The 21,735-nt window shown below is 45.5% G+C and overlaps 1 protein-coding gene and 1 long non-coding RNA gene across 4 annotated transcripts; one reads left to right on the forward strand and one right to left on the reverse strand.

Annotated features, from left to right (window-relative positions):
* Positions 1 to 6,780: 6,780 nt before the first annotated feature.
* On the reverse strand, positions 6,781 to 13,627 carry CCDC51 (coiled-coil domain containing 51). Of its 3 annotated transcripts, none has more exons than XM_055805143.1 (5): positions 13,488 to 13,627; positions 11,543 to 11,785; positions 11,065 to 11,411; positions 10,559 to 10,723; positions 6,781 to 9,146 (listed from the first exon to the last, which is right to left on the reverse strand). In XM_055805143.1, exons 3-5 carry the CDS (start codon positions 11,380 to 11,382, stop codon positions 8,370 to 8,372), a joined length of 1,260 nt encoding a protein of 419 aa, XP_055661118.1. In that variant the 5' UTR covers positions 11,383 to 11,411; positions 11,543 to 11,785; positions 13,488 to 13,627; the 3' UTR covers positions 6,781 to 8,369. The 3 variants fall into 3 exon arrangements, with proteins under 3 accessions (XP_055661118.1, XP_013158638.1, XP_005230046.1); XM_013303184.3 differs by lacking the exon at positions 13,488 to 13,627 and adding an exon at positions 11,874 to 13,149; XM_005229989.4 differs by lacking the exon at positions 13,488 to 13,627 and adding an exon at positions 13,025 to 13,139.
* On the forward strand, positions 13,525 to 18,605 carry LOC101913178 (uncharacterized). The gene is made up of 4 exons (XR_008747382.1): positions 13,525 to 13,661; positions 13,738 to 13,793; positions 16,103 to 16,190; positions 18,431 to 18,605. It is a non-coding gene; the product is annotated as an uncharacterized LOC101913178 (long non-coding RNA).
* Positions 18,606 to 21,735: the final 3,130 nt, after the last annotated feature.

The raw sequence follows: 21,735 nt of genomic DNA on the forward strand, positions 1-21,735 counted from the left end.
GCCCCCTCCGCGCCGCGCGCCGGCCACGCCCCGCGGGGCACGGTGCCCCCCCTCCGCCACGGCCCCCAGCCGCGCTCCTCCAATAGCAGCCGGTCTCCCTCCGGGGCCACGCCTTCTAGGCCGTCCCGCCCCGCCCCCGCGGGGTCCCAGCGGAGGCCGGCTGCCGGGCCCCCACGCTCGCGGCCAGCGGCGAGACCCCATTGGCTGCCGCCGGCGGGGCGTGGCCCGTGGCCCCCTGCGCGCCGCGGCCGCCTCCCCACTGCAGCGCCCCGGCCCCGCGCTGGGGTCTGCCGCCACTGGGCCGCCACCGGGCCGCCACCCAGCCCCAGGCGCGGCAGCCCGGCCGCCTAGCCGACAAGGGGCTTCTGTCGCCTCGCCACAACGAGCCTCCGCGCTTCACGGGGCACCGCGAAGCCGCCGCCTTGCGAGGCCCTGCGAGGGACCTGCGGGCAGGCGGGCCGCTGCCGCCAGAGCGAGTGGCGGGTGCCAGCCGGCCCGCAGGGCGACCCGCTGCCACGGGGGCGGCTGCGGCCCCTGGCCCTCAAACGGAGTGCTCTGGAAGAAACCGCAGCGTTTTGCTTCTGGCTGGTATTTCATGGCCACGTGCCCCGGGCACTCGCTCAGCTGGCCTGGGCCAAGGGGCGAGAGCGAGCAGGGATCGGCGGCGACACGGCGTGCGCGGTCACAGGGAGCAAAATCCGACAGCAACCCCAGTTTCTGCTTACTGGGAAATCATCCTGTGCACACACGGTGGTGGGTGGCTGAGACACAGCCCACCCAGCTCCCCTTTGCAGGTCACGTGGGAGCCAGGGCATCAGCAAGATTCAAGAATGTGGCGAAAGCATCGCTGTCTCCAGTTATAAAAGAGCAAAGGGCATACCATTCCGGCTGAAAGTCAGTGGATGCAAAAGCATCATAAAGTAGAAATGCCTGAAGCGATACATGTAATGTAAACTGACTGCTGGTTTTGTGATTTTTATTCCTGTGAAGCTGGAAGCTCCAGTCATGAGAAGAGCGGAGGCTGGTGCTCTGTGTAAGAGACAGAGGCATTTCTTGCCCCAGAGAACTGACTGCATAAAATCCTCTCTCTGAATTAGGGGTAAGTTCTGTCAGTAACAGCTCTGCAGAGGGACAGAAGTAAAGCTCCCATTTTTCTTGCTCACACTGTAACTTCTGTGTTCCCCAGATGTGCTGGACTCTGTTGTGTCATTGATCAGCAAATGTACAGTTAGCCCAACAAGTGACTTGCTATACATGCAGTGACTGACTGTATATTCTGAATACAATTACACAGCCCAACGGACATTTGCCTGCTGAGCTGACTGCCAGATGTTTGGAAATCCCAGACAAAAGATGAAGCTATGCCTTTACCACCCAGCCGCCAATTCTGCATGGAAAAACAGGATGCCTCTGACACAGGAGCTGTAGATTAAAGCAAACTATGAGGAAGAGGACACAGGAACTGACCTGGCTTGTGCAAAGTGCAGAATTTGCTGTGTGCCGGGGTACCCATCACTTTTCCTTTTTGGCTAGATGAAGCTACAGATCTCCACTCTAGACACAAAGCTGCTCTGAAAGTCTGCATCAGGCTTTCCTCCCACATGCATTTCTGACATTTCACAGGAACATAGTTGGTACAAGTCCCATGTCTAGTAGTGTCATTAAACATCTACTCTCTTTGTTACCATCCATCAGCCTCTCACACTCCCACCCCCAGCCCAAAAAGTGACTATTCTATGAAGGAAAAAACATCAGAAAGTAGAGATGCTGAACAGTCCCCAGGATCTGGCAGCATAATCACAGTCCCTCAGAGGAAGGATGATTTTGGAGGGAGCTGACAGTTGCCTCTCTAGACCTTTCCACCTTGGCGTTTTGTTATGCTGGAGTCCTTGGGGCCCACTATACGCAGAGCCCGTGAGGACTCTCATGAGGAGATGATCCCTTACTTGCCCCTCTCCCCACACAGAAAGAAAACATTCTATTACCACACCCTACCCAAGGAATCACTCTTCAGGTTAAAGCTCACTGAACAGAATATTATCATCTCACTAATCAGACACATTTTAACGACACTCAAATTGCTTCCACCAAAAGCCAGTTTTGGTGACTAAGAGCGCTAAAAAAAAAAAAAAAAAAAAAAAAAAAAGTTTTTCTTTGTTCCAATCCATTCCTGACTCAAAACACTAATCCCCTTTGTGCCTTTCCTCCAGAGCCAGTCCCAACCTGCAGCCCCTTCCATCTGGTAAAAATATCTGCAAGCTTCACTTAAAAAGCAGCAAAAAGCCCCATGAGAACACACTGGAAAAAGAGTAGCTTTTCCTTCTGCCCCATGGCAGGGCTGGCACAGGGAGCTGGCTGCAGGGTCTGCCTTGGGAGCAGGGCAGGAAGAGCTTCTGTGTACTTGAAGGATGTGGTAGTGCCCCCCTCCTGCCCCTCTTTACTGTATTTAGAGCCCTCCGGAGTGACAAAGATATTGTAAAACCACCATGGGATTACACGTTCTCTCTTCAGGGAGGAGTTTTGATTGGTCTGCAGAAAGATCTTTTGCAATTCTTAAAAATAAACTAGAGGAAAAGCTAGTTCTCAAACATTACACAGCTGAAAACAGCATCACACAAAGAACAAACATGCTGAGGAACAAATTTAAACAGTTTTTTATTTCCATTTCTTCAGAAGCTTTTTTAAATGTATTTAAATCCATAAAGGATCCTCGTCTATAAAAGCCCTTGTCCATGTCTGGTTCTAAGCAGGTTAGCTAAGTTTCTTACGTAACTATTATGATAATCACAAGGCTAACAGCTGTTTGTGCTCCTTTTTATTTTCTTCTCCCCTGCAAGCAGGGGACAAGACGGGTTAAGAAAGTCACGAGGGATATCTGAATACTGTCTGTAGCTTCTGGGAATACACTGCATTTAGAGTAGTAATTCAGGGACCAACAGAAGATTGACTACGTCTACTCCACTTTAAATCTGACTCTGTTCCTTTCAAGTTTTCAGTTTGTTTGAACATTTAGAAACAGTATTAAGGTCTTCATTACCCTCATTTTGGCACCTACAGTTTGCTAGCAGCAGGCCGTTGATGTTTAAGGATTTGCTGTCAAACGTGCTTTGCAGACGCTGCAGCCTGGACAGTGCCCAGCACCCCAGAACCTGTGGGAGTGGAGTAAAAGACTCTCTGAAAACACACCTATTTGCACAGGTTTACTTTTCTTTCTGCAGAACACAGCGAAACAAGCTTCGGACACTTTGCACAATCCCTTTATCTTGGAGCTCTGCAGCCTACACATTTACACATGACATGTTCAATGTCACCACAAACAAGTTCTCCAACATCACAGGTAAGGGCTCCAGCCACACAGATTGTCACAATCACCTCCACGAAGAGCGAGAATTAGATGTATTTGATGAAGTATATTACATGCACCAAACTAATACAGAGGGTTGGGTGATCAGCTCTCCGAACCAACAAGAGATGATGTAGTTGTTTTTTTGGGTTTTTTTTTTGAACAAGTCTTGCAGCACAGGGAAGTTCCTGAGCGTGCATGATATGCCAGTATTTAAATAGAATAATCTTTAATGGGCCAGCTTGCTTCAGGCAAACTCACAAAAAAGCCAGTGCAGGCTGCAGCCATTTAAAGATTTAAATAGAAGTGTGCAAAGTTCTACAACCTTTAAAAAAACTTCTTGCGTAGTATTTCACAATTAGTCGAGAAGTCACCTTTCAAATTCGATTCTGAAAAATAATTGCTAAGGTGACACTTTTAGGGTCATACTTTATTGCAGCTGTGCATATGTGCACTCTCCCTCTCTCCTGGTGCCTAATATCACATGGCCCATAGTAAACTGAACTATTATTTTCTCAGTAATTTTCACTTTGTAATTCTGCTATAACTTGCAGTAGATAATCCGCACTAGGATGACTAGGACATCAAATTGTCCATAGCCTCTCCCACTTCATTAAAAAAAGAGAAGCGGTTTTTAGAACAGAGAAGTTTCAAAACTCTTGATTGAATCCCTCCTGTCCCAGAACTGACCTGTCTATATCTGTATCAAACCTAGTGATATTTATCTAAACTGTTCTTTAAAACTTCCCACGATGGAAGGTCCAAACCCTTGCCATAGCCATAATCATCTGAAGGCTTAATTCTCCTTAAAAATAAAAGTTGTGGCCCAGCTGTTTTTTATTGCATTTAAAGCATGCGCCTTCTTCGATTATACATCAATTGCCAAACACCAGAAATTGCACTTCTCAATGTTTTATGAGGAAGGCCACAAATATAACTTGCTAGCAGAAACCTGGCAATAAAATACAGTTCTAAATATACTGTGGACAAACCCAGCATTGTTTCCCTTTTCCTAGCTCACAAGCCTAGCTCCTGCTACAAATCTCAATCCTGTTTCTGAAGTAAACAGGACATCTCTACCACTCCTAAGTTCCATAAAGAGGGAAGTATTTGTTTTTAGAAGGTATTCTGTGAAAAAAGCTCTCTTTTCCAAACAGATAGTTACAATGAAATCAACAGGAACACCTGCAGCTTCTAACCAGGATCTTAGAATGTTGGGACATTCAAAACTCAAGTGTTAATAAATAAATATATATATCCTGATTGTGACACTACATATAATTGCTTTTGTCCTGTATTCATAAGCAACATCTGCTCTTCCTTTCACGAGTGGAAGGAATGGCAACTTTTCTCTTCAGAATGCACCTACTGTTAGAAGTCCGCAGTGACCTCATAAAAAGTTATTTCCATAGCCACTAGGCTGTTTGCTTTTGAGTTACTAGTGGTTTCTCATGGAGCAGTATGAGCTCAAAATAGCTTAGCATGGGCCAGGCTCTGGCCACTGCCACCCATTTTTCTATAGTTAATGTCTGTCAAAGGGCTTCCTGTGGCTCTTATTAGGTTCCCTCTTTAACTTCATCTTCTGTGCCTTGATTGACAGTGGAATTAACCTGAATCAGCACTGCCTTCCTCTGACCTCTACACAATGCATAGGTCAGTCCCTGGCCGCACTAGACCTGTACAAACTAACGCAGCCACCATCCCTGCTGGCTGATGAGCGTTTGGGATGCAGGGCTGGCTGAGCAATCCTGCCCAGAGGGGACTTTGCTCACAGAAAGAGCAAAAAGTCTCAAAAGGCTTTAGCAAGCATAAGGAAATTTTGATTTGAGGAAAGCTTCAGCTGAGAAATCTCATTTCAAAAGTGAACCTCAACTATTTATTATACTTTGTTAACAATCCATAGGTATGCAACAGAACCTTTTTTTAAAAAAAAACCAACAACCTAAAATAGCCCAGAAGAGCACAGGCAATGAACTATTCATTTAGCCGCGGCTGAATCATCAGGAAATGTGCACTGAGATATCACTGTGGTTTGTGTAAATCACTGTTGGTACTGCAAACCTACCTGAACTAATGTGAGCGCTCAGATAAACACCTCTGTACAGCTGTGCTGGTTTTGTTCAAACTTGTGTATTTGCTGCCCACGTTACCATGACAAAGCTTTAGCATAAAGCACCAAACAGATCATGCTACAGTCTATGTTCTAGCATCTTCCTGCATATTGCCTTCAGCTAGCTCAGGTACAGCTGTTACTGTTGCAGCCACACCTTCTGGCTTTGGGGTACGCATACGGCACAGCACCAAACTACACGTTTACATCATTGCCACAATGGAGTGATGATTAATCCAGGCTCGAGTGAATATACAAATCTGCCCTCCTAATTATTATATAGACACAGTTAATTACAAGGGTTTTTTCCTAATTGAAATTATTCTGCTGTCACTTCACATTTGAGGATTTAGCAAGGAAGAGCAGAAATAAGAGAACCACAGTAATCACTTGTAACAATTAGTTCTGCCAGCTGTACCACACTGCACACAGAATTTACTCCTTGATCTTCAAAACTCCCTACAAAGGATAAGATCCAGTTATCTTCATCTTGCTATGTATCACACCTTCCAGCTCATATAAAATTTCAGGCTGTGTATTTCAAACAATCATTTATCACAGATTTATTTGCTACTGTTCTCATTGACTGACTTTTTCTTCCCGTAAGTCTATGTAATGTTAAAGCTTCCTACTATCATAGCTGCTTTAAATGGGAAAAAAAGCAGACCTCTTTAGAGCAATTAACAACCCTTGTCTTTGTATTCTCCTCTTTATTGTAGACAAGTTTCTCCTTGGACATTTACTCATTTTTGCTACCACCAAGTACAATTCAGTGAGTGCTGCCTTGACTTTCAAGTTTACCTGCCTAACATTCAGCATTTAAAAACCATGCTCATATATAAAAGCCACACTTTTCAGGGATGCTGAATATTTAAAATTCAGCCGACTAGATAGCGAGGGCACCTAACTTAAGATAGTGAAATGGAATTTTAAAACAAAAACAAAAAGCCCAGAACAAAGTTCTCACTGATTAGTGCTGGCAAATTACAAATAGAACCATTGTACTATCCCTTCCCCTCTAATTACACATTTGTCTCCAACTTTCAAGCTCCTGCATGAAGTACAACCTGTAAAAATATTTGTGAAATGAGAAAATGAAATATTATAGATTCGAAAAATTATATTGAGCTGTATGTATACTTCTAGATGCAGCTAAGTGTATTGGAATTTTTATCTCGGTTCTCAAGCCATCAGATCAAACACCTTCCCTGACAGATGCTTTTTATTCACTTCACATTCCAAAAAATCAAAACGTAAATCAGCAATGGTCCTTCCCAAAAACACCTTTTGCATACCTGATCTCTCTTACAGGTAGTGAATCATCTCAGATCTTTCCTCATATTGTTTATTCAGTCATGTTATAATAACACCTAAAGATAACAAATGAAGCTGGTGCCTCATAGCGTAAACGTCCATGTCCCAAAGATCTTACAGTCTTAGGAGCTTCTAATCAAAACCTCAAACTCTTTTATTATGGTTACTAGACAGAAGAAACTAGAAAGAGTTGATAGGAAAAAAACAGAACAAACCAAACCGCCATAGCAGAGTGTATACTAAACACAACTTAAGTTGTTCTGAAATGCTTACACAAAGGTATTACAGCATGAAGTGAGCTTGCTGCTCCTTTGTCTGCAAAGGTTCCACAGAGGTGCTCATACAGCAGGAGTTCCACACCTCATTTGCTTATCTACTACCATCACAGGGAGAAAACTATTTCTTATCACAGCGATACCAACAACTTTGTGTGAGGCCCCTCACAGATACTGATGTTTAGCTGTTCAGACAAGCATTTTTCCTCAATCAGCTATTCTTCATCCTTCCTGGAAAAACAGGCAGCTGGACCTTTTGCTTTTTTCCAAATGTTATTTTGGAGTAGTCTGTGTAACACTGTTACCTCTAACCTACTGGCTTAAAAGCACCTGCTGTAGAGTAGGATTTCAATTTCCTGATAGGTAACAATTGGAAAGAGAACAAAAACCAGAGAAAGTTCCAATAAGATAATGAGATATTAGCAGGGATAAGAAAGTGATTACTCATAGGTGATTACTAAACCCACAATATACCTAGGGAATAATGGGTTTAGGGAGTCTGTAGAGAAAAGATAATTGTTTTGCATTGGCAGAATAAACATCATCATACTTAATACACCTCTGTATCTGAACCCTTCTTTCTCCCTTGCCTGCAAGCCTTTAAGGACATGGAGCTCGAAGTAACAAACAGCTGAAGCTCCAGGAATGCTTCCTGTGATAAACCATCCTAGGAAAAAGTTACCACATGTAACTTAAATGTATTTTAAATGCCTCACCTGGCTGTACAGCCACATTGTATCATGGCCCCTGCTGTTCCTCACATTACAAGACACTGCACTGTGTCTAGATTTAGTTAAAAAAAATAACCAAAAAAACCAAAAGAAAACCGAAAACCAAAATAAAAACTTCAGAGCAAATATTTCTATCTGTTTGGTAAAATGATTCCTAATGTTTCGTGTGTGGACAAACTGCAAAACTACGAAGAAATCAAGAGCAAAATTATAAAGGATTACACATGAAGCACTTAGTTCAATGATAGATTAAAAGAATCGTTTGAACAGAAAATCACAAATACAGCTCCAAAGTGAGAATCACTGATGGTCATGATATACAGGACTAGATGGTAAAAGTGTACAACAGTGAATGAAATCAACAGATGAAACTGGAATTTCCTTTGCTTGAGGAGTTAAAAACCACAACACATGACAAAGACTGTCAACATGGAGCCTGCAGCAGTAGATGGACTAAGGCTTTGCAAGTTTTTCAAATATACAGGAGAAAGCATAACGAGAAATACTAACTCAACTTTATTTGGACTCGTACTCTAAGTGCTTAGACTGCAAGTTTACTTTTATTAATCTAGTAAATTGTGGCAATTAATTAGAGATCAGTTCCCTTTAAGTATAATATAGAGTACTGGCAGAGTAACAGCAAACATAGCACATGTCAATGCAGTGCTGTAAATAGAATTCCTCTTCATTTGTGTTTCCAGTCTCCGCTCGGTATCACACAATTCTAAAATCACATCTCTCACGGCAGACGCCTGGCCCTTACCCTCCACTGAAGACCTCGGTGTCACCCTTTCTGCAGGTCTAGAATGGACCGCAAGTTTAACACTCTGCATCTCAGAAATCATTTTCGCTATACTTTCCTGCAGACTGTTAAACTGCTGTTGTAAACTCCCTAGACATGAACTGACTTGTTTAGTGTAGTGTAGCTGCTCGTTTAAAGGAATTAAAAGAGAATCTATTTTTATGGAGTCATTCTTGTCTTCTCTAGTTAACAAGGTGCCTTCTTTCATTTCCTGCGATGTCCTTGTTTGCAGCACATTTTTCAGGTCTGCTATGATGTCACTGAGATCCTTCTGCTGTAAGTAATGGCTGGAGGCCTGTTCTTTGATGGCTTCTTGCAAATTAACTGGGCCCTTCTGTGCTTCCAGCACCAAGACTTTCAATTCTTGCAGCCTTACTCGATTAACATAGGTAGATCCAAGAACACCTATAATGGCTCCCAGTACAGAACCAATAATAGACCAGTTCTTTGTTTTTTCAGCTCTTGTTCGCTCTTTCTCATGGCTTTCTCTTACAGCTGCAGAGAACAGAGAGAATTTTTCTCTCTCAGATTCTTCTGCATTTAAATATGCAGCTCGGTAGCGCTTCTCTTCCTGCAAAAAATATAGTGATTTGAAGGAGAAGGTATAATATGAAGCTATAAAGTCTGTATTAAAAAAAAAAAAACAAAACACAACATACCCCCCAAAACGCCAGTGCAGATGAAGGAATGGAAATTAAGAACATCCATCAGTTCTGTTTCAGAAGTTTTCCTTTTAATGTGGGATTTTCCTTATTAATCCTACTTAAGTCAATGAGACATCATTTTAAGTCAAAACTGAGAAATGGAAAAGGTCATCAGGAATTACAGCTGAAGATCCTCTACACAAGAATATGTCACATGCTGATGACAGAAAAGGGGTGTGAGTGGGCAAGATCTTTCTTTCCCCAAAATGTACACTTTTTCAACCCTGCAAACACTACCACACTTCTTCCTTTCAGTTCTAAATCCCTTAAGTGGAAACTGAAAATAGGATTGGAAAGGATGTCTCAGGTCCATCTCAGAAACCCACACGTTTCTTATCCCTCTGCATTCTCTTCCTTATTCTGCTCACAGACAAATATGTTCCCTTCCTCCCTGTATTTCCCAAAATTATTCTCATTCTTCCAAGCAAGCATTTCTTCTGTAAGACTGCACTACCACTTTACGGACAGTGGTGACTTGAGTTCTACCTTTCTTCACAGTCATGCAGATCTGTATTCTTCTTTAAGTCTCATCCACACAGACCTGATAACTTATTTAGACAACTAAAGCACTCTAGTTCTTTCCTACGCACTGATCCAGGAGCTCAGTTTAAGCTCAGGCATTGGTACCCACTCCTTGCCTGAGCTTTGCCATAGGTGCACCTGCTTCCAGGCCTGTTCTGTGCTGCTCACAGAACCTGTAGTTTCATCTGGATTTACTGGATTGACTTTGGCTGCTACTTTGTCTTTGTATCTGATTGAGGGACTGCTAATGAACATGTTCCTGTCACCAGCTCTGCCTAGCTCATCCAGCTGAGTTGCTGTAGAAGTGCATCCTCTTCTTGCTTGCCCTCCCTCATGGAGCAGCCTTGTCCTTGCTGCTCTCTGTCAAAAGCTTTACTGAGCTGCCTGGGTGTTGCAGCCACATAGAAAGCAGCTGAGAGTTTTCATGGATTAACAACCAGAAAGGAGCTTCTCTCGTCACATGGAAGGCTAATTCATCGAATCCCAGCTTTTTGTTGACTCCAACAATTAATTTTCTAGGCTTGCTATCTTCAGCGTTCTTTTCCAAATTTACTAACCTATTTTAGCATTAACATATACAATTTGCATAGCAGATCAAACCGTCAATAACACTTGACTAAAAGAAGTATCGTAAGAAATTAACTGAGATCACTGTACCTCAGAACTGAACTGCATCTACAAAACCAGTCACTAGCAGCGGAAGCAAAGCACAGAAATTTTCATCGTATTTACCAGTACAAAAATACCAACAAATTACCTGCAGCAACCTGTGTTCCAGAGTAGCCAGTTCTAAATACTGGGTGTCATCCCGAGAGACCCTGTCTAAGCGGTCCCGAATTTCCTTCAGTTTTATCTGTTGGGCTTCTACATTTTCACGAGCCTCTCGTACTATCCCTCGAGCTATCATAAAAATATTTTCAGCCTGAGAAGAAAGAGTGTTTATTTTAGAGACTTATTACCAGACAGATCCAAATCGCTAATTATATGAATTTTGGTGGAACCCAACCCAACAAAACAAACCACACTCCATTTCAATCTATCTATATTTATACATATATTTATATGATGAGATAAATACATATATATAATCAGAGCTGTATTTACTAGTGTGTATAGCCTAGAACACATCCATAATATCTGCACAGTCAAAGCAGAAAAAAAAGATGATTCTCCTTGGAGGATTCTTTTGCATCACAGCCAGTGTTTATACTTCATATAGCTTAACTCATTATTTTAAAATTTCCACATTAGCTCCATGTTTACCTCTGTCACTTTTCCCTGAGCCTCTCGAACTTCATTAATTCCAACAAAATCTTCATATCTGTCCCACCAGCTCTTGCATGTTGCAGACATTTTTTGAAGGGAGTGTTTTCCCATAACGGTCCCAGCTTCTGTCAGCCGATTAAGAAGACCCACGGCCATTTCTGTCGCAGACTTGGCTTCAGGCCTCTTAGGTGCTGACGAGCAGTAAGTCCGCACTATATGTAAATTCATTTTTGGACTCCACTTTATCAACAAATGGTGATACTGCAGACCACAGGACACCGAGGACACGCTTGACTTATATTTCATTGGCCCCATGTCTTGAATTTAATCACTGAATAAAAGTGCTACAAGGATAAAGAAAAAGAAGAATTATTGAAGTATGGCTGATTAATACCTCTTAAAACTACACATGTGGACCAAAACAAATAAAATTCAAGAATGGCTAAACCATCACTAGTTTTACACCCTTACTTACCTAAAGAACTTTCCACAATTTTCAACAAAGGGCAGTACTGCCAGATTCCTGCTTTTCTGCTGTTTGTAAGTACTCCCACCATGCTTCTCACTGCGTGAATAGCAATCACGTGTAGATCTCAGCACCAGCAGGAGTAACTCCAGAGTAATTTAATGCTTTGGCACAGAAGCAACTGACATATGAAATTTTTCCTTGCACTTTCACACTTGAGTTTGGTGTACCGCGTCACAGGTACTAACAATTCTGCAAAAGAACACAAAAAGAAAAAAAGACAGAGAGGGGGAAAAAACACTTGGTAAGAAAAAAAGCGGGGCTTCATCATTCCCTTTACCTCACACTCCACAGATACACGAAGTGTTGAAGAATGCAAAGGCAAGAACACAAAGGACAGGCAGAAAAGACGTAACTGCTGAACTGAGCAAAGTATTCTCGTGAGACTGCCTACAAAAGTAAAATGAGGAAGAGCCACAAGATCAGAAAAATATCAGGCAGTGAACACACAGCTAGGGCTGCATTTCAAATTGAGCTTAAAATCCTTGCTTATACTGTAAAGGAGAATGCAAAAGAAGACTGCTAGTTACAGGTTATTGTCTATTGGTTTTTAAAGAAGATTTTAATTTTCTACTGAGCGCATTCCTCTAAAAACTTTAAATGGGAAAACTTTCAAATAAGGTTTTATATGAAAATTGAGTATGAATATACCAGGTTTTGACTAATATGACATAAACCCATGGATTACTGAGAACGCTCAATAGCTGCTGCACAGTTTTTTAAAATTATTTTATAACAGTTTTCCACATTAATTTTAGGTGGCTAATGATATCATGTATGTGCAAATACAGGCATCTCCACATAGAAGAATTCTTCCTACTGGAAGATATTTTTAATCAGCTTTTAGCTGGCGACCGATTCTGAACACCACAGGTTTATTCCTTGTTAAGTATTTCTAACAAACAGCAATAACATCAGGCAGCATTGTGAAGATCTTAGCAGTCGTTTTATATGCATAATATGGTAGATCAAAACCACAAAAACATGGCAGTGAAGTAAGTTCTCTCTCCTACCAGCAGAATTCATACATCTTACCGTTGCAACACCCACTGTACATTGCAGGCCACGTACCAAAACCTCAGCTCAACTTTGTCCATCCTAGACCGCAAGATTTCCCTCATTTAATTGCACCACTCATGCAGAGTTTTACCAAATATTCAGGCTATTGAGACAGTATAGCAAAAAGGGAAAGCTGAGATTTTAAGAAGAATTACTATGTAGACCGTTGCAATCAGCCTGCAAAGTAATCTGAGTGAACAGGACCTCAGACAGTTATGAAAGCTTAATGAGGTAACGTGCCTTGTCCTCTCCTGCTTCCCTTGTTCCCTGCGCCTGCTGTCCTTGACAAATACTCTGGCAAACGGGTTACACCCCAGTTGCTACGCGCACTGGGCATGGGTGACAAATAAGGTTGGCTTTAGCGGGCCCTACCTTATTTTGCAGCAGTCCCTTCTGTCACGGCCAAAATGTAAACCCCCACCTTGCGACACGGCCCCGCCCCACACACTCCCCACCGAGGGGGGTTACGGGTCAGGTTCTCCCACATGCCCGCCCCTCCCTGCCGGCGGGGCCCTCTCACCGCACCAGGGCCACCCGGCTGCGATCCCGCACCTACGGGCAGCACGGCGAGGCCGCCGCCGCCGCCTCCAGCCGCCGCCTCCAGCAGCCGCGCCCGGGCAGCGCCCCGGCCGCAGACGCGGCCCCGCGGGGGAAAGCGGCCGGCCGGGGGTCCCAGCGCCGGCCCTCACCCAGGCCGCGCCCGCCAGCGCCAGGGGCGCTCCGTGCGCGGCGGCGTCCGGGCCCGGCCGCTCCTTCCCACCGGGCAGCCGGTCCCGAGGAGCACGCCGAGCTGTCGGCCCCCGCCGCTGGGCCGGGCCGCGGCAGTTCCCCCTACCTGCCCGGGGCGCCGGCCCGGTGCCTGAGGCGGAAGCGGCGGCGGAAGCGCTACGGCAGCCGCGCGGGGCCACGCGGAAGCGGCCGCCGGCGGCGCGAGCGCGCGCGCAGGGGGGCGGGGGGCGGCGCGGCGGAGCGGAGCGGAGCGGAGCGGGCACCATGTCGGGCCGAGAGGGTAAGGCCCGGCCCGGAGCCCCGGCGCCGCCCGCCCCCCGCGCCCTCCCTGCCCCTCACTGTCTCTGTCTTTGCAGGTGGCAAGAAGAAGCCGCTGAAGCAGCCGAAGAAGCAGTCGAAGGACCTGGACGAGGTAGGGCGGGGGGGGAGGGGCGCGGCACCGGGCCTCCCCCGCGGGCTCTCCGAGCTCAGGTCGCCCCTCGGCTCGGCCTGCTATCGCGATACACGCGTTACGAAGCGTCGTTGCGACGGCACGACCGAGGGCCGTGAGGGCCGGGGGGCGAGGCGCGGCGCTGCCCGCGTTCGCTGCTGCCACCCCCGTGCCGGGCCCTGGCCCACGGCGCCCGGTGCCACCGGGAGGGCTGGCGTGCCCCTGCCGCAGCAGCACCGGGCCGCGAGCTGAATCGTAGCAAACCGACACCGTCACAAGAGCCTAGGGCAGGATACAAGGAAGGGGGATTACCGAGAAGTGCAAACAGGTTAGGTACGAGTGACTCTCGTTAGAGATATTTAAACATAAGGGCTCAGGGTGTGGACATAGGCTGTTATTTCCGAGGTTCGTGGAGGATGGATGAGGCACCGGTGACTGGAAAAAGACAAATACTGTATCTCTTCAAAAAAGGGAAAAAAACTCCACCACCCGAGCTTTCTAAATAAGCTTTATCGTTAGAGAAAAGGTAGAACCAATTACGTGCTTACAAGGATCCAAGTTACAATAATGTAAAAATTAATACCCAGTATAGTTTTTAGTAAAACTGTGTCAAACAAAGGAAATTCTGTTCTGTAGCAGGGCAAGTGTTCTGTGTATGAGGAGAAAACCAGCAGATACGAGGTTCTTGATGCTAGCTCATGTAATGGTCTCAAATGCAAGGCAGGAACGGGACCTCAGAAGGCGATGGAAGGTGACCATGCAGCTTGCTGGAGTGCCACACTCTGCAAGCAATTACTAGCAGTTCAGTGTCTGCCTGCAAGGACTACTGAGGGGCTTTGCAAGATTTTGTGTTAGATCGGAGTCCAAGTAAAATTTTGATTAGTGCCTCGGTTGCCTGACAATGTGGCTTACTCTCTTGGTTGAAAACAAAATCTGGAGGGGCCACAGACTCTCAGAGGACAAGACTAGTGGTCAAAGTAATCTTAACAAATTGGAGAAAGTTTGAAAAAATTGATTGATTTAATTAAGCATGTATGCTAAGTCCCTTTCTTTGGTAACACTCATCACCTTATAAAATACAAGGAGAATGACTAGCTAAACTGCAGGTCCACCTGAAAGGATTTGAGACTTAGAACATACACTGAACAGGAACTGCAAAATCAAGTACTGCAAAGGAACAAAATCATACAAGATGTATAAACAAAATCATACAAGATTTATAAACAAAATCTGGTGTGTCACACATGATGGAATAGTATTTCTTTTCCTCTCAGCAGTGCAACACTGCAAGCACTTGGGGGCAACACTTTGCAAGAAAAAAACCCACACAGATGTGGATAAACGGGAGAAAATTATTTACTAGAAAAGACACGTTTGTCTACAGGGGAAAAAAAACCCAAAGCAGTGGAAAACCTGGGGAGTGAAACAAAATATTCTCTTCTGTGTGCAGTAGGTCGGGGAAGTAATAGGCTTACATTGCAGCAAGGGAAGCTTTAACTTAAAGAAGAGGAAAGCTTTCCAGTTATAAAGGTCGTTGAGCCATGGACTGGACTGGTGAAGAGTCTGTAGAATCTCAGTTGTTAAGGTCCTTTGTTTAGCTACCCCCAAATCCTGAGTGCCAAGGAAAAAGACTATGGTCCCTGTCAGCCTTGATGTCTGTGAAGAATGTGTATCCAAGGGATAGAGTATGTCTGAGCTCTCCTGAATTCTGGAGGCTGTTCTAGCAGGGGTGCTCAGCAGCTGGCTTGCCTGTACAGTTTGCCAGCAGTCTCATTAGATTTCTTGGAATCAATACAAATGTATTAAACCCAGCAAAAATAGTGACATAAGCGTGGAAGGAGATTTTTTGAAATTAATGCATTTTTTAGGTAAAAGCAACCTTTTTTTCTTACACCCTATATAATCCAAGTTTCATTGTTAGACAGCACTTTTGCTCTTGGCTCCTAGTATTGCTGGTGGCATTATGGCATTAATGAATGGTTTTGGTGCAAACATCTACCATTCAGAGGGCAGAATGAGATTATGCCATAGAAAATGATATTTGTTTAATTTCAGAAAGGATCAAACATAGAAAGTTAAAAAAGTTTAGTCATTGCGTTCTGGTACAGCAAAAAAACTTTGTCATAGTTCTGCAAGGTTTTGTATATTTAATAGTATTTAGCTGTCTTGCATCAGTTCACTCAGGTTTTTATTGCTGTTAGAATATGACATTTTTTACTCATTGCTTGTCAGTTGTTTTTGAAATCTTTTGGGGAGGAGATGTTAACAAACTCTGTTATTCTTTTCTTTAGACAGATCTGGCATTTAAACAAAAGCAGAAGGAGGAGCAAAAGAAACTTGAGGAGATGAAAGCAAAGGCTGCTGGAAAAGGGCCCCTCAGTAAGTGAGGTGCCATACTGACAGGAAAAATGGAGGGCTTGCTGGCTTCAAAAATTTAATGTTTTTGCTTGACAAACGTAAAAAGGCATGTACCTTTAGGTTATTCAACACACACCAGTAAGTCAATGGCAGGTGCAGATGATAAGAAACAAATAGAGGCTAATTTTTTTTCTTTCCTTCACTGTGCAATTTCATCCCAAAACTGCTGATGCAGGTTCTGGTTTAGCAGGTACAACAGTGTTTCTGGCATGCTAACCTCTGCTGGTGGGATGGTGTAGAGACATTTCTACTCTTGCTTCAGTATAGCATCTTTTTCTTTCCAGATATATTGCATGTAGGCTTTGCCACGGTCCTGAAAGTTAAACAAATCCAGTACTTGTTCTCTGAGAGGATGAATTTCTTCAGGAGCAGTAGATTCCTGGCAGAAGAAAAAAAGTGACTGGAAATTAGTGTGGCTTCAACCCTTTTGCCTAAGTCACTGTAAAGTACACTGTGTCACAGAAGGTCTGCAGGGTGCATCCTGATGGTGCATTGAGCCTAGTCTTTGTCTCGGTGATAGTAGAATAGTGTTAATGTGAGTCTGAGATTAGCAGCGATCAGATTAGAGATGTTAAAAGGGTGCACCCTGCCCATTCCCTCTAGGTGTTTTTGACCTGTGGTCTGTTAATGTGACTAATAGCTATTCCGTTCTGTAAAGACTTTACACTTTGTTTCATATTCTTCAGCAAGACTTTAAACTTTACACTTTGTTTCATATTCTTCAGCAAGCTTTCAGTCTTGCAAGGTCCCAGAAAGACCCTTGTAGCAATCCCATAGCAATTTAGTGTCACTAGCAACCTTTGCTATGGCATCTTGTCAGGTGCTGTTTGAAAATATGAAGTCCCTTGGATTCACTTCATCCATACACTTAATGATACCCTTAGAGTTTCAGCAGGTCAGTGAGGAAGGATTTACTATTTACAGGAGTCCTTTTAACTTCCACAAAACGGAGTTTATCCATTTGCTTTGTTACAGACTGTTATCTTCTTGGAGACAAGGTCAGGGTCACCGGTTTATAGTTCCACAGCTCTTTGCAGACCCCTTTCTTTATCTGGGAGCTATGCTGGCAATCTGAGAGTCCTCTGATATAGTGGCTGTAATTGTAAGTTTCAAATCTCAGTCAACAGTTCTGCGTTTTCACATTAGAGTTTGCCAGTGCTCTTGGAGGGAGTGCTATCCAGTTCCACTGAGTTGGGATATTTCTTGTTTACTTATCTCCAGTTGATGTAGCTCCTCTGATTTATAAGCTTACAAAAAATGTGCTGGGTGTGGGACTCAAATGTCTTTGGTATTACAGCCCAATGCAAAACAATTTAGGGAGCCTTTCTTCTGTGTCCTTGCCATCCTAAACTTGTTCTGTGTAAAGCACTTCAGCTTACAGATTTCTTTGTAGTTCTTTCTTGCCATTATTACTCTGCCTATTTCTAGACTGAATTTAGTCATCTGGTCCTTGTCCAATGCTTGCCAAAGCAGATAGTGGTTATTATGTTATTGTGGGAGAACTAGGCTATTCCCAAGAACATCAGCAAGGCAGCATTGTTAGTCATATTGCAGTTGCAGGGTCTGGTGTTGACCATCAGCCCTTGCAGCCTACCTTGCTATAGCCTTGCTATTCTTTTTTCCTTTCCACTGGTCATATGTGACACACGCTGTAAAACCCAGCATTTACAAAAAATGCCACACTTTTTGCTGTGTTAATATGTTGTGTTCTTTCACCCTGTTTTAGTCTCTCCAGTAACAGGGACTACAGAGAACAAACAGTTCCAGATAATTGGAATTCTCATAATTCCAGCACCTGCTTCTGTAGAGCTTTGATCCCAGCTGGAGGCTCTGGTTGCTGTAGGGATACCGATGCTTTTATTCCATTAACCTTGAATTTGATTTGAACAGACTATACTTCTGCTGTATAGGAAATAAACAATGGAGGGTGTCCATGGAAGAACAAAGGAATTGTTGAAATACTTAGTTCTGTTGCAGATTTTATGGGGCATATTTTGTTCCAGGAGAAACTTGGTTTCTAAAGATATTAATTCAGAGTAAAGTCTGTGATCACAAACAAAAGAGTAACACGTGGGAAAACAATTTCCTAGTGGGGATCTGAGTTGTAGTCAGTCTAGTGGGGATTTGACTTTATGAGGAACTAAATTTGTAGCTAAGCTCTGTAACAGTTGTCTAACCAGTTGTGTTGTTTCTTTTGGCAGCCAGTGGTGGAATAAAAAAGTCTGGCAAAAAGTAGCTTGATCAAACTGCGGGGTAAGAAGCAATCGAGTTACTCAATGGATCTGCAGACATCAGAGAGTCATGGAAATTCACTATCATTTGGGAAACATTGTACATTTTGTTTAGTCAGAATAAATCTTTTTTGTTAAGATGTGATATTTTCTCTTTACCTGTAGGTTTTGTTTTTTAAAATGGCATTACTGTTTTGTACTGGAAATGAAACTTTTACTGAAGACCATTTGTGACCCTGTGTAGCCTGAGTGCATCTGGTGGTTTGGTAGTCATTTGTGAGAATAAATTTCAACTTCTGCTGTCTTTTGACAACGGGAGTCAGGGCTCGAGTGTTAAAATCTGCAGTTTTGATCTGGAGGCTTAGGTATGGCTGCAGTTGTCCAAGCTGTGGCTGTATCAGCGCCTGCTCTTGAAAGAGCTAAAAGTTTTCTCTGAAAAGGCTGGATTGTACTTCTGTTGCCAGCAAAGTGGTTACCTTTGGGTCAACCACTATCCCAAACAATTTTCATATTGTACTACTCAAGTACACTGTGGTGCTATGCCCTATAGTCCCAGTGACTGCTGAACCTACACTTGCCTTTGTCTTAGTCACCTACACTTAGTTTTCCTTCAGCTTCTGCGTACTGACAACATCACGGCTCCTTTACAGTTGCAGCAGTGCCTTTGAGGGGGAAGAGAGGTGAACAGTGCTTACGCGACTACAACTTAATTTTTGAAATGAATAGCAGCGCCAGTATGCTGGGTATGGAAACTTCAAGGAACGGATGTGATGCTCCAAAGGCAGGAGTTAATAGTGAAAGAATGAATGTAGAGCACTTCCTACCTGAGCAGGATGCAGACTGCTCCCATGTCAGGAAAGGCAGCCGTTCGCTGCAAGCAGGGATTGCTTCTGTAAGCAGCAAGGTTCTTTGGCTGCATCTGTGGGGAGGCATGGCAAACGCGAAGCCACATTCTGGGCTCATAAAGAACAGGCCACGGATGTTGGTTGTCAGCGCACAAAGTGCTGCTGAGAGGGTTTCTGTGTTAAAAGGAGGTCATTCTAGAGGGCCGGGGGCGTTATGTGCTGAGGGTAGGGTGTTCAGGGGACGCACCATTCGTCATCCTCTTGGAACACGAGGCCCTGTCTCTGCAGGGCTGGGATGGCAGGTGCCCACGACGCCTGGACGAAGCTGGGGCAGGCCGTGCCCCGCCATTAGCCCTGGCCCCGCCATTAGGCAGGGCCTGGCACCCCATCAGCACCACGCAGGTTGCAGCGCCCCCCCGCGGCCATGAGCGGCTCCGCAGCGCGGCGGAGGGCAGTTCCGCGCGTGCGCCCCGCTGCTCACCGCCCGCTGCTCTCCGGGCCTGCGATCTCAGGTGTGCGGCGAGCGCACGCGCAGCGCTCCCCGCCGGCCGCGCCCGCCGCGGGGAAGGGTCGCTCCCTGCGCAGCGGCGGTGCGGCTCCGCGCGGCTCCGGCCACCGGTGACCGGGCCCAAGCTTGGACTGCGTGCGCTGCCCCCGGCTGTCCGTGGGGCGGCCGAGCCGTGCGCTGCCCTTGTGCATGCGCCGTGCGGCGGGAGGTGCCACTGTGCGAGGGCGGGCGCGGCCCCCCGGGCCCCTGCGGCCGGGCGCCTCTCCCACCAGCCGGGACGTGTGTAGCCTGGTCAGAGAGGCGCTGGTATGCGGGGGCTCCGCCTGTGATGGCAAGCTGCCGGTGACTTCCTTCGGAGCGGCCGGACCCCCCACAGAGGTGGCCTTCCCAGCGCTCTCCCGCCGCGGGCCGCGCTGCCCGCCCATGAGGCGCTGCCCCCTCCCCGAGGCGCTGCCGCCCGCCCCTCAGGCGTCGCCCGCCAATGAGGCGCTGCCCCCGCCCCTCAGGCGCCGCCCGCCAATGAGGCGCTGCCCCCTCCCTCAGGCTCTGCCCCCTCAGAGGCGCCGCCCACCAATGAGGCGCTGCCGGAGCCGCCCCTAAGGCGCCGCCCGCCCCTGACGCGCCACCGCCCGCCCCTGAGGCACCGCTCCCCCTGGGGCGCTGCCGCCCCCTGAGGCGCTCCCCGCTCTGAGGCGCAGCCCGACCCTGAGGCGCTGCCGGAGCTGGCACGGGGCACGGCTTGTCGTGGAGGCCTTCAAGGACCACAGCCCGCTTCATTTTTCTGGCACAGCATCCCACCGGCTCTGATGGCTTATGTTAATGGTTTTCTGAATGCTCTTTGTGCAGGAGTTAAAATACCCATTTTGGGGGGAGCTGGGTCTTCTAGAAGACGGTGCAGTGTGGTGGTCCTTTTTTGGGGCTAAAAACACAGTTACATGTTCTTTCAGGCTTTAGGAGTATCAGCTTTGGTGTGAATTTGGTGGTCCTGGAGAGAGAGGAGTAGCCCTGCATGCTGTCAGGGAGAAGACCCCTGGTGTTCCTGAATGTTACAGCCTTAGACTTGCAGCCACCTCAGTGGTGCAGCGAAGGGAAAACCAGGGGAAAATGCCCTCATAAACATCAAGGAAGGTCTAAGGGTAAACAATGAGGGAAGAGATTGTTAGGATAAAAGATGAAACTTCAGTTGTTATGCACTAGGTTGGTAGATTGGCTCCTTGGTGTCTTTGACAAAACTACCCTGGATTTCTTACCCGAGCACTAAGACACTCCACAACCTATGTTAATAAATTCAGGTGATTTACACAGGTCCAAGTGAAAGGAGCACCTAGAGCAATGCAGGATAAGCGCTGAATGGTGTTAGCACCTCTGGTTAAAGGCTAGAAGTCTCTCTTGAGTGATACAAGCAGAATGATCATCCTCTGAATTCTGGTTGCAGCTCCAATGTGAGCTGGAAGGCTAGGTAATGCAGCAGTTACAGTCATACACTTCTGTCAGCAAAAGCCCATGTTACCATAAATATATGTAAGGTTTCACTCACTTTGTACTTAAAGGTCAAAGCACATTAATAACTGAGTGTGCTGCTGGCTGACCATGACCAGGCACCTCTGTGTCTCAACTTAAATCACGACATAAGTTAGTGGCTGGGCTGGCAGCACCACACCAGAGCAGCATCTTGTGCTGCCTCTGGATCCTTCTCTTTAGATGAAGCTAAACTAATTTTAAGCTTTCCAGAAGACATATAGGAGTTCTTTCTCTTCCTTAGATGCTTACTAAGGACAGTATTTACTTCTCTGTGAAAACAGAATTTTATTTGGTTGAATTAGAGAAAGCAAGCAAAGCACTTCTTTAATTACAAAGTAAACTTCCAGCTAGAACTGCTAAATTTCAATTGAATTTTTATGAAAGTTCAAGTTTCTATGGCC

The sequence above is a fragment of the Falco peregrinus genome, chromosome 5 (genome assembly GCF_023634155.1).
Source record: "Falco peregrinus isolate bFalPer1 chromosome 5, bFalPer1.pri, whole genome shotgun sequence".
In the NCBI taxonomy this organism is placed as follows: domain Eukaryota; kingdom Metazoa; phylum Chordata; class Aves; order Falconiformes; family Falconidae; genus Falco; species Falco peregrinus.